This window comes from Hipposideros armiger, unplaced genomic scaffold (assembly GCF_001890085.2).
Source record: "Hipposideros armiger isolate ML-2016 unplaced genomic scaffold, ASM189008v1 scaffold_856, whole genome shotgun sequence".
NCBI lineage: Eukaryota > Metazoa > Chordata > Mammalia > Chiroptera > Hipposideridae > Hipposideros > Hipposideros armiger.
The window spans coordinates 147,513-160,708 of NW_017732206.1; the positions used below are offsets into that span (position 1 = coordinate 147,513).

The following is a 13,196-nucleotide window of genomic DNA, read 5'->3' on the forward strand; positions in this document are numbered from 1 at the left end:
AGCTGTGCTTGGGGGCGCCTCTCTTTGAGGGTGTACCAGGTGACTTCACGTCCTATCACACGTCCTCAGACTGTTTCTCTAGCTGTTGAATTAGTGCGTTACTGTAATTATTCTCCATGGACAAGCCTGGAGCCCATACCAAGGCCATGAGTCAGGAGAGGCTCTATCAGCAGTGCCTGCAGACGCCTCACTGTGCTCCTTCGCTTCACAAAGTGAAAAGCAGTGTTCACAAAAGTATCATATTAGGTAACCGCCAAATTAGGTAGACACTGAGATGTCTTTGGAATCAGAGCGGGGAAACAGAACAGCTGGTGAAGGTGGGCCTGGAGATGGGCCGTGGAGTGTGGAGGCTTTAAATTGCTGGATTGCATCACTGTTGATGGTGGTAATAATGACTAGCCTCGGGCGCTGGCTGGCCCGGGGCTGTGCACATAACACGTATTACCTCTCCCCCTCGAGCCCTGTATGGGAGATACTGTGGTTGTCCCCTTCCGCAGTTGAGGAAGCTGGTGGATAGAGAGGTGACGAGCCATCCGAAGGACACCTGGCTGAGCCCAGTTCCAACCCTAGTCTGTCTGGCTCCCACCCTTCTCTGCTCTCTCACAGTCCCCCTTCAGGGGGACTGCTTGGCAAGCTGGGGATCCCCACTTGCATCCCTGGCCCCTTGGCTGATGGCTTCGTTGTCATTCTAGGACTTCTGCCATGGACAAGTGATGTGGCCGCCCCTCAGCGCCCTGCAGGTGAAGCTTGCTGAGCCCGGGCAGTCCTGCAAGCAGGTGTGCCAGGAGAACCAGCTCATCTGTGAGCCTTCCTTCTTCCAGCATCTCAACAAGGACAAAGACATGCTGAAGTAAGTGCGGGGCGGGCGGCGGTCGGGCTCCAGCTTGCCTCTGGGTTAGAGGTGGGTTGAGAGAGACGAAGTTCTGGTTTCCCGACTTGTGCGCTGCTGGGAAAAGACGTGGGAAGGGGAGCAGGTTGCAGCATGATCCTCTCCCAGAGAAAGAGAGCCCTGCATTTTTATGGTTAGTTAGATGAGGTCACCTGGCATGCTGATCTATTTAGCATTCGAATGGAGGTGTTGTATTTGCATAAATAGTGCCATGCCTGGGCTTGGGGATTGTGGGATGTGTTCAGTTTGGTTAGTGTTATACCCAAGAACCATCGGAGCAGAGTTGGGCACAGAACCACAGCATGAACGGACCCGCCCCTGGGGTGCCCTGGCAGTCGCCATGTCCCCAGATGGTCCCCAGCAGAGTCTGGCCAGTGCAAGCAGTGGGTGACAGCCTTCCGCCCCAGAATCAGAAAGGAATGAGACACAGGGGCAAGGAGCTGGCACAGAGCTGCCCACAGCAAAGTCCACTGCCACCTTCTTCCCTGACTGCATCCCCCCCACCTCTGGAATGTGGTGCACTGCAGGGGGTGAGCCGATCCCTTAGCAGGAGGTGGGTGTAGTGCCTGGAACGCAGGCCAGAGGTGCACCCAGGTCAGACCGTCTATGGTGCGAACGTGTGCCCATATGCTTGCATCACTTTTGCCGATGCCATTCACTTTCGTTTGCATGGGCGTTTTGAGTCTGGCACTTACAGAGTTCCCAAATTTCCATGTGTGGTTTCTGCTGGCCTCTGACTCACGACCCCCTTTTCCGTGTGAGATATCCCCATTTTTATTATACCTCACCCTGGACCATGTATTGCTTAATTAAAATGACCTAGCCCCACCCCCACCTGAATAGTTCTAATTAGGTGTTTTCCCCTAAAACAGAGATGTACTATCCCAGCCTGAGATATGCAGTAGAGCAGTGGTACGGTCCTAGTCTTGAAGAGGATGTTTAAGGAATGGAGGGGATTCGGGGCTTGAGGCTTGCCTGTCCCCCATTGTGGCTTCACACTCTGTCAGCGCAATTGGCCATTGTGGTTATCAGTGCGTGGTGGCCTGAGCTGGCCTGGGCCCGCATGTCTGTCTTATTCTCAAGTGTAGTATAAAACCCTGTTTTTGAAAGCACATGGCCTAGCATCTCAACTACAGGGAAGCTTGCCTGAGGAGGTACGTGGGTGATGCTGTTTTTCCCACTAAGACCAAGTTCAGAGGCTGCCTTGATTCACCATCAAAACAAACGCCAGGCCAGGACAGAGTTGTTGTGGTGCCTGCTCTGCCACCAGTGAAACTGTGAGAGGGAGGGGTGCTCTGATATTTATGGAAAGCCTATAATGGTACTAAAAGCTTCCATTTCCATAACATATCCTGAATTCTAGGGTTCCAGCAGGGCTCTGCCACTGGCTCCTTCTGCAGACAGCTCCCATAGCAAGGTGGCGTTTTGAGAACCTAGAGCACCTCTCTCTGTATCAGAGTCTGGATTCTCCGGGGATAGACTAGGGACTGCACACACAGAACTGTCTACGTGCAGCACCATCCCCACCCTCTGGAGGAGGAAACATGAGATGCTGGAGCCTGGGAGCGGAACCCAAACAGCGGTCCTCAGTAGCGGTCCTTCGTGGCCAGGCAGGAGTCAGGGCCGCTGTCGGAGCCCCGAGATCAGGGCCTGGCTCAGATAGCCCAGGGCCCCACACAGCCGGCCTGTCTCCAGGGCACAGGTTTAGGTCCTCTGGAGGGAGCAGGAGGAGAGCCAATGGGCCAGTTTCCTCTGTTCCCTCAATTTTCTCACCTATAAAATTGGGACATCCTGAGTGATGATGATGAGATACTGTGCAGCCAGTGCTGAAGACAGAGCAGATCAGTCCCTTTTCTCAGAGAGCTTAGGGCAGTGGAGCAGGCCTGAGGCCACCAGGCCTTGGGATTGTTTAACAACCCCGCCCACCCCACCCCTTCACCCCACATTGTAGGTATGTGGGTTTTCTCCTTAGGAGGCTGCAATGAATGCTAATTTTGCAATAACGCTGCCTGAAATTAATTCTCTGCACGTCAGAGCCCTATTGAATACGCTGTTCCTGCATTTGTAAATACTGATAATGTAAAACCCCAGCTATCTGGCAGTCTGTTGAGGGCTTCCTCCGCGTGAGGCAGTCCTGGCCCATCCATATTCATGGCCAATTAGCCGTGAGCTGCTCCTACACGCCAGTGCTGCTTTTTCTTCTCCATCCTGGGGCCTGGATTGTGACGTGAATTGAGGCCCTCTGGACCATCCCATGCTGTCGCCTTGAATCGGGGAGTCTGGCACCTGGTCTTTGAGCTCCTGTTCAGGCAGGGCATGGTTAAGTGTCAGAGGGGTGACCACAAACTCCTGTGCACAGAGCATGAGTCAGGGGTGACCTGATCCACCCAGAGCAGAGGGCAGAGGCCCCTGGAAGTCTGTGATGGTGTGACCCAGTGGAGTCACCCTTGGCTAGTGTGTTAATGGGAGACCTTGTTTGTAATTTTGCTACATTTTCAAGTTGTATCTTTCAAAATACAGAGGGTGCCAAAAAAATGTATACACATTTTAAGAAAGGAAAAAAAACTATTAAAATTGTAATGCTCAATATATTCTGATAACAGAAGATGAATACAAGTCACGTTTGACTTCTCAAGAGGTGCTCAAAGTGGTTACCATCAGCGTTATTTTAATATTAGGTTGGTGCAAAAATAATCGCAGTTTTGGCCGTTATTTGTAATGGCAGTTACTTTTGCACCAATCTGATCCCGTTATTTTCCTTTCTTAAAATGTGTTCACATTTTTGTGGTACCCTCTGTACTGGGATTATTGAGTTTGGGGAATTCCAAGCTGTGAAACCTAGAGTATGAACACTTTGGCGCCTGAGAGAAGGGAGGTGACCCTAAGTCACAAGGGAGTTTTGGGGACACTTGGCTCACGCAGGGCTGGAATAGCAGGGCAGGGGTGAGGGAGGAAGCGAGCTCCAGTGCAGGGAAGATGGGAGGAGTAAGGCCGGCTTCCATCCCTCCATCCTGTGTGCGTCCGTGTGTCGGGAGGGTTGGGCAGCTTCTGTCCTCTCAGGAAGTTGGAGGCCCCGTGGGAAGCTGAGCCTTTGCCCTTTTATTCTTCTTCGGGGCTATAAACCATAAACCGAGGGCTAATGGGCCTCAGAAGCCCCAACTCACATCCTGTAAGAGAAGCTGTTCAAGCCAGCTGGAGAGGTCAGCACCACAGGGGCTGCAGAAAGGAAACTGCACACTGTGCCAGGGGTCTCTGAACGGGTGTGAGAAAGAGAGTGTGTGTGAGAGACACAGAGACAGACAGCAAGACAGAGAGAACATGTGTGAGACAGACATCCCAGAAACCAAGAAGCAGAAAGAGTGACGTGTGTGACCTGGAAAGGCAAGGGGTTGGTCCACAGGTGAGGACTGAGGCTTGCTGGGCCGTGGAGGCTGTCTGGGCTCTGGATGCGCTCCAGCAGCTGGGGAAGTCACCTCACCTCTGATGTCTCTTGTTCACTAGTTAAGCAAGGATGATGGAGTGGCCTTCCTGACTGCCCAGGGATATGGGACAGGGACCTGCACGCTAATCAAAGAGAGCTCCCTGGGGGACAGGGGGTTGGATGACATCCAAAAGTGGCCAGAGCCGTGTGTTCCCATGGCATTGTATCAAGTGAACAGTTGGAGAGCTGCCTCGTGGTGGGTCACCTGTGATCTGGGAACATATGCTGTTTGAGCACTTGGTGGTCGTCTTTGGCCATCGTCCTTGGCCAGGCTGCTTCCGCAGTGACCAGCTGAGATGTGCTCACAGACTCGTGCATGAGTGTGCTCCCACCCAGGAGGCTGTGCCTGCAGCCTGAGTCCAGGTGACCTGGGGCAGGAGCAGGGGGGTTTCTTCAGGGCTCCTGACAATTACACCCCTTGCCATGGGGTCTGAGACTAATTGTAGAGATTTCCACGCTCCTGGTTAGCCGTGTACCAGACAGATGGCTTGAGTTAAGACATAGCAGCTGCTATAATTCACCTAAATAAATAGCATAAGCATAACTCTGTTTCCAAGGCCACATTCCATATGGAAACTTTTAATGCACACGTGAGCTCTGAGGACCCCTTTCTAGGGGTTGGCCAGTAGGGGTATCCTGTGGAGGACCTGGAAGCCCCAAATCTCTGACTCATTTTCCTTTAGGAAATCTATAAAACCGCCACTTCCTGACCTCGCCTTCATGGTCCATGACCTTAACGCCCTGGGTGTCTCCATCTCCCAGCTGGCACGCTACTACCAGAGGCGTTAGGGCGTGTAGAAAAGTTGCATAGCTCCCTGGTGACTGCTGGAGCAAGATAAGAGGGGCGCTTCCCTTCTGAGCACCGCGAGCCAGGCTGGCTGCCCCAGAGAGCCACCAGAATCCCCGCCAGATGTGCTGGGCATCACCCGATGAAAGTTGGCAAAGGCACAGGGCCAGGTAGTTAGTTGGCTGGAGGAAAACAAGAGAAAGCAGAAGAAATGGGGTGTGAGGCTTTTCCCCAACATTTGAAGGCTTTCCAGAGGCAGCAGGAAACCTTGAGTACCCCATCTGGATTCCCTCCCTGCCGGTAGGCATGAAGACTTCTGGGACCAAAGCAAAATGGAGAAAGGTAGCATGTGTATAAATTCATACCATAGAGAGCAAGGGAGGAAGGTGGCATAGCCCCCATCCTGTGTCTGCAGGGCATGGTGATCGTGATGACAAGGATGACTGTAATTATGATAGCAGTTACCATTTATTGAATACTTACCAGAGCTAGACTCCGCCAAAGGCACTGTAAGCATCTCCCCCTTGAGTTTAGGATTAGTTTTTCCCAGTTCACAGAAAAGGAAACTCAACCACAGAAAGGCTCAATCATTTGTCCAAGATCACATAGCTCCTAAGACAGCAGTTCTCAACCTTCCTAATGCCACGACCCCTTAATACAGTTCCTCATGTTGTGGTGACCCCCAACCATAAAATTATTTTTGTTGCTACTCTATAACTGTAATTTTGCTGCTGTTCTGAATTGTAATGTAAATATCTTTTGGTTTTCCGATGGTCTTAGGCGACCCCTGTGAAAGGGTCGTTCGACTCCGTAAGGGGTCGCGGCCCACAGGTTGAGAACTGCTGTCCTAAGAGATGAAGGGAGCCAGGACTCAAACCCAGGTCTGCCTGGCCCCCCTATACTTCTTCCCTGAACTGGTCCACACCTAGCATGTGGGACACCAGGCTGGAACCCGGTGAGGCCTCCTTGTTTTGGGGGAGCAAGGTGGGTGCAACCAATGTACCCCAGGCCAGAGGAGAAGATCTGCAGCTGTTCTTTGAGATAAGAGGCCAACACTGTGGGAAACAGGAGTACCTGCTTATCCTTAGCCCCAGGCGTGGTCCCAGCCTGAGAAAGCAAAGCCACAGGTTCCAGCCCACAGACTAGTCCTCTGTTGGGAGAAGATAGCAGAAGAGCAAGAGCACAGGCTTGGGATCAGGGCCTGGATTCAGACCCCTGCTCTGCACGTCCTGGAGCCTCAGGCACTTCTCTCTAAGGGCGGGGGCGGGGGAGGAGGAGGCTCCTATAGTCCTGGCTGCAGTAGGTCTAGTGAATCCATGCCCCTGGGACACACCTTCCCCTAGGAGACCATCTGATTGCTCTGTGGTGGGAGAGCAAGGCCATATAGCAAGAATCTGTGCAAGCTATTAATAAAAACATTCAACATAGTTCTTAAAAATATTTAACTAATACACGTCTTTGCTCCAATCTTACACCTTTAGAAGTAACCATTGTTAAGGCGTTAGCGTGTAGCCTTCTCAACTTGACACATATTCTCCCCCTCCCTCCTCTCTCTCTCTCTCTCTCTCTCTCTCTCTCTCTCTCTCTCTATATATATATATATATATATATATATATATATATATATATATATCTGACACACAGACACACACACACTCACCTACACATTGATCACATTGTATATCCCAGTCAGTTACTTGGCCTTCTCCAAGACAGCCCTGCATGCTGGCGCTTGCATTTCCACCTCATTCTTTTACAAGGGCTGCATAAAACCCCAAAAGCACAGATTTGCCATCATTTTTTCAGCCATTCCCCACTTGCTAAGTATTCAGTTTATTTCCAGTTTTTCTGTATCACAGACAAGCCTCACTAAGCAGCCTTGAATACATATGCCCCCCTCACACATACCCGGGCACACACACACCTTTCTCGAGCCATGATCCCCAGTGGTGGTAAATTGCTGGGTCAGAGGGTGGCTGCCATCTCATTTCTACAAAGGGTGAACCGAACGTGCCCCCCAGACCGCAGCAGGTGGGCCGAAGGAGCTAGTGGCGAGGACAGTCCCTGCATCTCCAACCCTTGTGCCTTTCTCTTCCTCTTCAGGTACAAGGTGATCTGCCAAAGCTCAGAGCTGGCTAAGGACATCCTGGTGCCCTCCTTCGACCCCAAGAACAAGCACTGTGTGTTTCAAGGCGACCTCCTGCTGTTCAGCTGTGCAGGCGCCCACCCCAGGCACCAGAGGATCTGCCCCTGTCGGGACTTCAACAAAGGCCAGGTGGCTCTCTGTAAAGACTGTCTCTAGTGGCCCCTGGGTTGGCCTCACTCGCCCTTGGCTGGGGAAGACAGCGGTTTCAGCCCCATCCTGGCAGAGCCAGGGGGCAGATGTCATTCAGGGACTCTCGCCAGAGCCTGAACTTTGTAGTGAAAGGTTTCAATTTGGTCGTACTCCTACAGGTGTCTGAGCACCACAGTGGAGTTTTCACCAAGACAAAATGAGAGCCGACGCCAGGCGGGGAGCCTGGCTTCTCCCTGCACAACTTCATTTTATTTTTTGAAGAGCAGCTGTAGGGAGAACCTGTCGATGCAGCTGCTTCAGGGTGGAGAGAGAATCTCAAGATTCATTTAAAACAAAACAAAACTAGAGGAGGAATTGAGCTGGGTGGAAAGAACTTTGTATGGGAACATTCCTAAATTCATTAACTTATTTATTGGGGACGGAGGGAGGGGGATTAGGGGAGGGCAAAGAGGGATTGATCACATGCCTTCTTTGATTTTCCACTGTTTACCATCCACCTTCATTATAATATTATTCCTGTCTACTTTGGGTGGGGTGCAGGAGGGAGACAGGGTGAGCTGAGGGCTGGTGGCATGCCTGAGGGAAGCTGTAGCTCCTCAACGTGGATGGTGGCAAAACAAAAGAAAATCTGTGTGTGTGCTTCAGGGATGGCAGCTAGAGGACGGGGGGACATGCTTGTGTCATCCCGAGAGCCCAGCCAGGGACCAAAGACGGAGCTGCTTTGCAGTGAGAGGCTCCTTTGCTCCATGCATTCCTCCCATCCCCCACACACACACCTTGGCCCTAATTGGGTAGGGTCCCTTTAGGAAAGACGTGCAAGATTGGAAAACTGACATTTGCTAGTGTGTGGTAAACCCCACAATTTGGGGCTGAAAGAGCTACGCTTGGACTTAGTCCTGATGATCACCCCTTCTGAGGGTTGTCTTTGAGCTGAGATTGTACACGAGTGAAGCCAATCCCTGTGAACTGGTGACACCACTGGAACTGGGCTCCAGACAGGTGCCTGGGCTTTCTTACATTCCCTGTAATGTCTGATTTCGCCAAAGTCCGTGGAATGGGGCTCTCAGTAAACTTGATGTTGGCCTAGGGAGCCTGGGCAGGCCTGGTTGAATGTGATGCACTCTCCTGCCTGCTCACCTATGGAGGTGGAGGTGGCTTGCAAGGGAGTCTGATGTTGGCTTTTGTTCCAGGCACGAATATTCTGAGGAGGGTGAGCCAGTTGGCAGGTTGGCCTGGTCAGACCCATCCAACCCCTTTCCAGCCCTAGAGGCCGGCCCCATCTCCTCTGCCTTTGTGTGGGTCCCCCCCCCACCGCCCCCTAACACTGCTTCAGTGCTCTGGGTCTAAGTGTGTTTCCTGTGAAGCCCCTGGCATCTCCATGCTGGTAAGTGAGCCCTCTCCTCTGTCTTGCAAGGTGTCCCAGTTATGAGCTGCCATGCTCCCCCCCAGCCCTCAGGGGTGCTTTGAGTGCCTTGGTCTGCCAGCAGCCCTGGCTCCCCAGCACCGTATGCCCTTGGTGGGGAGGTGGGCAGCTGACTCAGCCTCTACCAGGCAGAACAGCTGGCCAGGCTAACGGCTGGGTGGGCCTGTGAGACGTGAGGCTAAAGGAAGGATTCTGTTTGACGAGGACCAGAGGGAGTATGGAGCCTTTAGGTATGGGAAGTTAGATTCTGCCTGTTTCTCACTTCTTTCCTGGTGCATAAATAATACCACATGCACAGCCAGCCTTTTTCGACTTAGACTCTCAGTGGGTCTGAATTGCACCTTCAATCCTAGAGAATGGAGGGGGTAAGAAGGGACAGACGTTCCTCCCCCACCCCTCAGGTGGCCCCTGAGCCATGTGCTAGGGAGAGTGCTGACGGGGAGGCCTGGGCCCGGCAACAAGGGCAGAAGTCCGAAGGAAACCTTGGTAATAGCCTGTATGTATTCTTTGGAGCTTTGTGAGGGCAGTTTCCTGCAGTAGGAGGAGAGGTAACTGCCATCCGTGCTGTTAGGAGCTGCTTTTCTCCATGAATGGGTCTCTTGGCTGCCCCCTAAATTGTGGGAATTTGCTTGAGCTCGCAGGCCTGCAATTCCTGGGCCACTGCTGCCCTCTGCTGAGCTCTTCTGGGAGTTTTCAATGCTGAGGATGTCAATGCAGGCATTTGGCCAGCAGGGGGAGCCTGCGGGCTGAGTCCAATTTCCCACGCTCAGCGAGGTTAACCTATTTTGCAAAAAGCTGTTTCATAAACAAGCACAGGAGCTCAGAAAGCAAGGAAGCTGGAAAGCTCCGTTCTGTGGAAAGACGTCGGCCTGCCTTGGGTTCCGGAAGTAGCAAGGATTGTTTGCTGGCTGCCCCCGCGCTCAGGGCCTCTCTGCCTTCCCAGCCTGCCTCTCCCAGTCAGGACCCTCAGGTTAGGCGGCCCAGCAGGGCACTTGCCCCACTTCAGGTGCCTCTTCCTGCCTCCAGGCCAGTGTAGGCTGAAGTCACGCGGAGTTGTGCTGGTGGGGCTGCCGCTCCTTGGCAAACCCACCCTTCCGTTGTTGGGGGCATTGTGAAAAGAGGTGGTGACACCAGGTGTATACTGGCTCCCAGGCCTCCACAGCTTGGCTCAAGTCAGATCAGTGGCGAGAGGAAACTGGGGAGGGGCGTCCCTATGGACTGTGTGGAAAGGGGGCATGATTCCTGCCTGCCTGGGAGAGGTAGGGGAATCTCAGAGTGTGGGCCTTTGGTGGTTTTTCTTAGTAGAATCCTAAACCAATTTGTAATTGATGGTAGTTCCACAAACAGAGAAATCCTAAGCCAGGATGTTTCTTCTGTGCTATGAGCATATCTTGCCAGGTCTGTAACTTTTTGTACATTTTTTCCCTAAGCAAAATTTGGCTTTTTTCCCCCGTGATCTTAAGTTCTTAAAAACTTGAGGGAAAACATTTATCTAATTTATTAAAAGAGGGAAAGCTTTCCTTTGACATGTAAACACTTTCAGGTGTAAAAATTCCTCAAAGGGGAAACACACTTCTTTTAATGCCAGTAAACACCTCATTTATTTTGTGTATATAATTTGATTTGCACATGTACAAATGGAGAGGTTTTTTGCATTTTTGCCTAAATTGGGTTTTTGTCACTGCTTATAGTTTGTTTTGTTTGTGTTTGCTGTATGTTTGGAAATATTGAGAGTCTGGTTTTTTGGGTTTTTTTGTTTTTTTTAATGATATTTATTGTTTCTCTGATGTGCCTTTTCACTTTTCTTTGGGGTTGATTTTTGGAATCTGGGTGCTGTTGAAGGAAGAAAGCAGACTCAGAGATAGGACCTGTCCTTGCATCACTGGACTCTCAGTCCGGGTACCAGAAACACCCTTCAAGCTGCCTAGGCCCCCACCTACCTACATATACACCCCAATGAAGCTGTGAGAACCCCAAGGAAAGGGCTGGCTTCCTCCAGACCAGCCCACACCTCCCAGGCTGCTCAGTCATGTCTTGGGACTGCTGGTTGGCAATGAGCCAACAGGCCGCTGCTCTCCGCCACCAGGTACTTGGTGGTGCAGCCAGAGCAGACGACCAGCCCTAGCTGAGGGGTTGCACTGAAGGGGAGCAGGCACCGGTCCCTAAACACTTTACCTGGTTAACATCACGAAGGGGAAAGAATATGCACCCTTTTGGGAAGAGAGCCCCCGTGCATAGTGTAGTGAAGGCATAAATGTGACTGAAACTATGTGCTATTTATAGGTGGGTTTGTGCTTTTTTAGACCAGACCAAGGCAGGCCACCCCATTTTCCTAAGGTGGTTTACCTGGATTGTGTATATAATTGGGACATTACCACCCTCTCCCATGCCCCCCAAATTCTTGATTTTTTTAAAAAAAGTCTATTTTGTTAACGACAGGCTCTGTTGTATGTGTCACTATCCTAAGCCTGGATTGTTTTATTTATTTAAAAATACTTTAGTTTTCACATTGGTTCCCGTCTAATCCCCTCCATCCCTATAGAGCTGCAGAGAACCTTCATACGAAGATATGAATGGACATAAATAGATTCAGACTAATATAGGAAGGTAGGAATTGCCTACCTTCTTGTTGGCTTCCCAAAAAAAAGCGTAGAAAAACTAAGTTTTTATAGCGAAAGTTCAAATTAGTTGTATAATCTCAGATGCAGAAAAAAAATTATCCTAGCTTTCTTAGCACTTAGGGTTTTGTGAAGATTCAGTGTTTAGCAGTGTCTGGCATATAGTAAGCCCTAGTAAATGTTAAATATTGTTATAAGCAGTTCATGAAAATTAAGAAGAGCTGAGCTCACTCTTTATATGTCGATTCAAGATACCTACCTGAAAATATTATTCCAGGTTGATGGAATGTTGTAGGAATTACGGATTTATCTTAGCATGTCCCAAGTCCCATGCCTACCCTGCTAGTTGAAACATTACTATATCCCTGAATACACTGACTGATTTGAAAATATGCCTGATGTCAGCCCCAGATGAAACTCGGCTGCAAGAACTGTAAAGGGGGGGATGACATGGGTGACCTTTGGCCCCAGGCTGGACCTAACCCCACTGATGTCTCCTGGACCATTCCAGGTTTTTGTTTCTGGAACTTCTTGAGCTAGAAATTAAAATGAGTTCTCTGACAGACTGTACCCCTTAAATCAGAGTTAACTATAGTCCTCTGAAATGCAATAAGAGAGGCTTCTCTTTGTTATTTTACTTAAGGGGAAAGGAATGACCAACTGAAGTCATTCCCTAGGAAGTCCCTTTGCTGCCCCCTGCTGGCCAGGGTGGCTCCTCCACAGTCCAGTCCACAAGGATCAGACTCCCGGACTGGTTCGCTCTCGCGTGTTAGTATTGGTCCCAGTCCCAGAGAAGACCCACCTCTCCCCTAGGCCAGTGGAAAGCCCAGACCTATTCCACTACTCAGGTGGACGCATTGGTGGTGGGGAGAGTGTCTTCAGAACCAGTTGCCAGAGGCTGCTCATGGTTCAGTTTTCTCAAATCGCTTAAATATCAGGTTGCTTTCCGTTTTAGTGGGGGGTTAGCCTCTTACTTCCCTGACAGAGTTAGAGTTGTACCTCTTCTCCTGTCTTGGCCCCACTCTGGATAGACTGCAGTGGTGGAATATGGAGGAATTTGCTGGAGTCCCGTGTCTTTAAGTTTTCTCTTCAGCTGAATCAGCAGTCTTAAACTGTGGGAATAGGATTGGAATTTACCTTCTTCAGAGCATCATTCCTTCTATCCCCGATTTTGTGGAGCCTTAAGATTATCTTCCCTACCCCCCAGCTGGTGAGGCATGGCCGAGGGACCAGAGGCCAGCATGTGCTCATACGGTGGACAGGTGGTGGTGGTGGCACATGGCGACATTTGCCATGCTGGAGGTCTGACAGCCTGGCTGGGCCAGTGGGATGGGAACTTCGCCACCTCTGACAAAGGGGAGAGGGGCAAACTTGGGGAGCATCTTTGCTTCACTGTCCTGGCCAGGTAGTAACAGGACAGTAGTGGAACACTTGATGCCAAAGGAGATGGTGATGTCTACTGTAGTTGCTGTCACAACCTTGATGTCTTTAAGCTAATGGCCGTTCACATCTGTGTCTTCAAAAACCCTCCTGGTACAACCATTTTCTGCTGTTCACTCTGAGGTTAAGTAGTGCGGGGTTCTGCAAATGAGGTGTCGCTGTCCAAACGTACTGTACCGGCGTAGAGAGCACTGCTTTGTTTTCCACTGTTGTAGAGCAAACTAGGGAGAACTTTATTTTTCAATAAACTTTTCTTGTGTGA

The 13,196-nt window shown here is 50.8% G+C and overlaps 1 protein-coding gene across 1 annotated transcript in view; it reads left to right on the forward strand.

Moving 5' to 3' along the window:
* MGAT5 (alpha-1,6-mannosylglycoprotein 6-beta-N-acetylglucosaminyltransferase) overlaps positions 1-13,196 on the forward strand; it is a gene marked incomplete at its 5' end in the record, with an annotated part of 155,300 nt that extends 142,104 nt beyond the window's left edge. Inside the window, 2 exons of the mRNA XM_019629448.1 lie at positions 693-850; positions 7,261-13,196. Of these exons, the coding sequence (XP_019484993.1) occupies positions 693-850; positions 7,261-7,459 (357 nt within the window). The remainder of the gene's footprint in view (positions 1-692; positions 851-7,260) is intronic.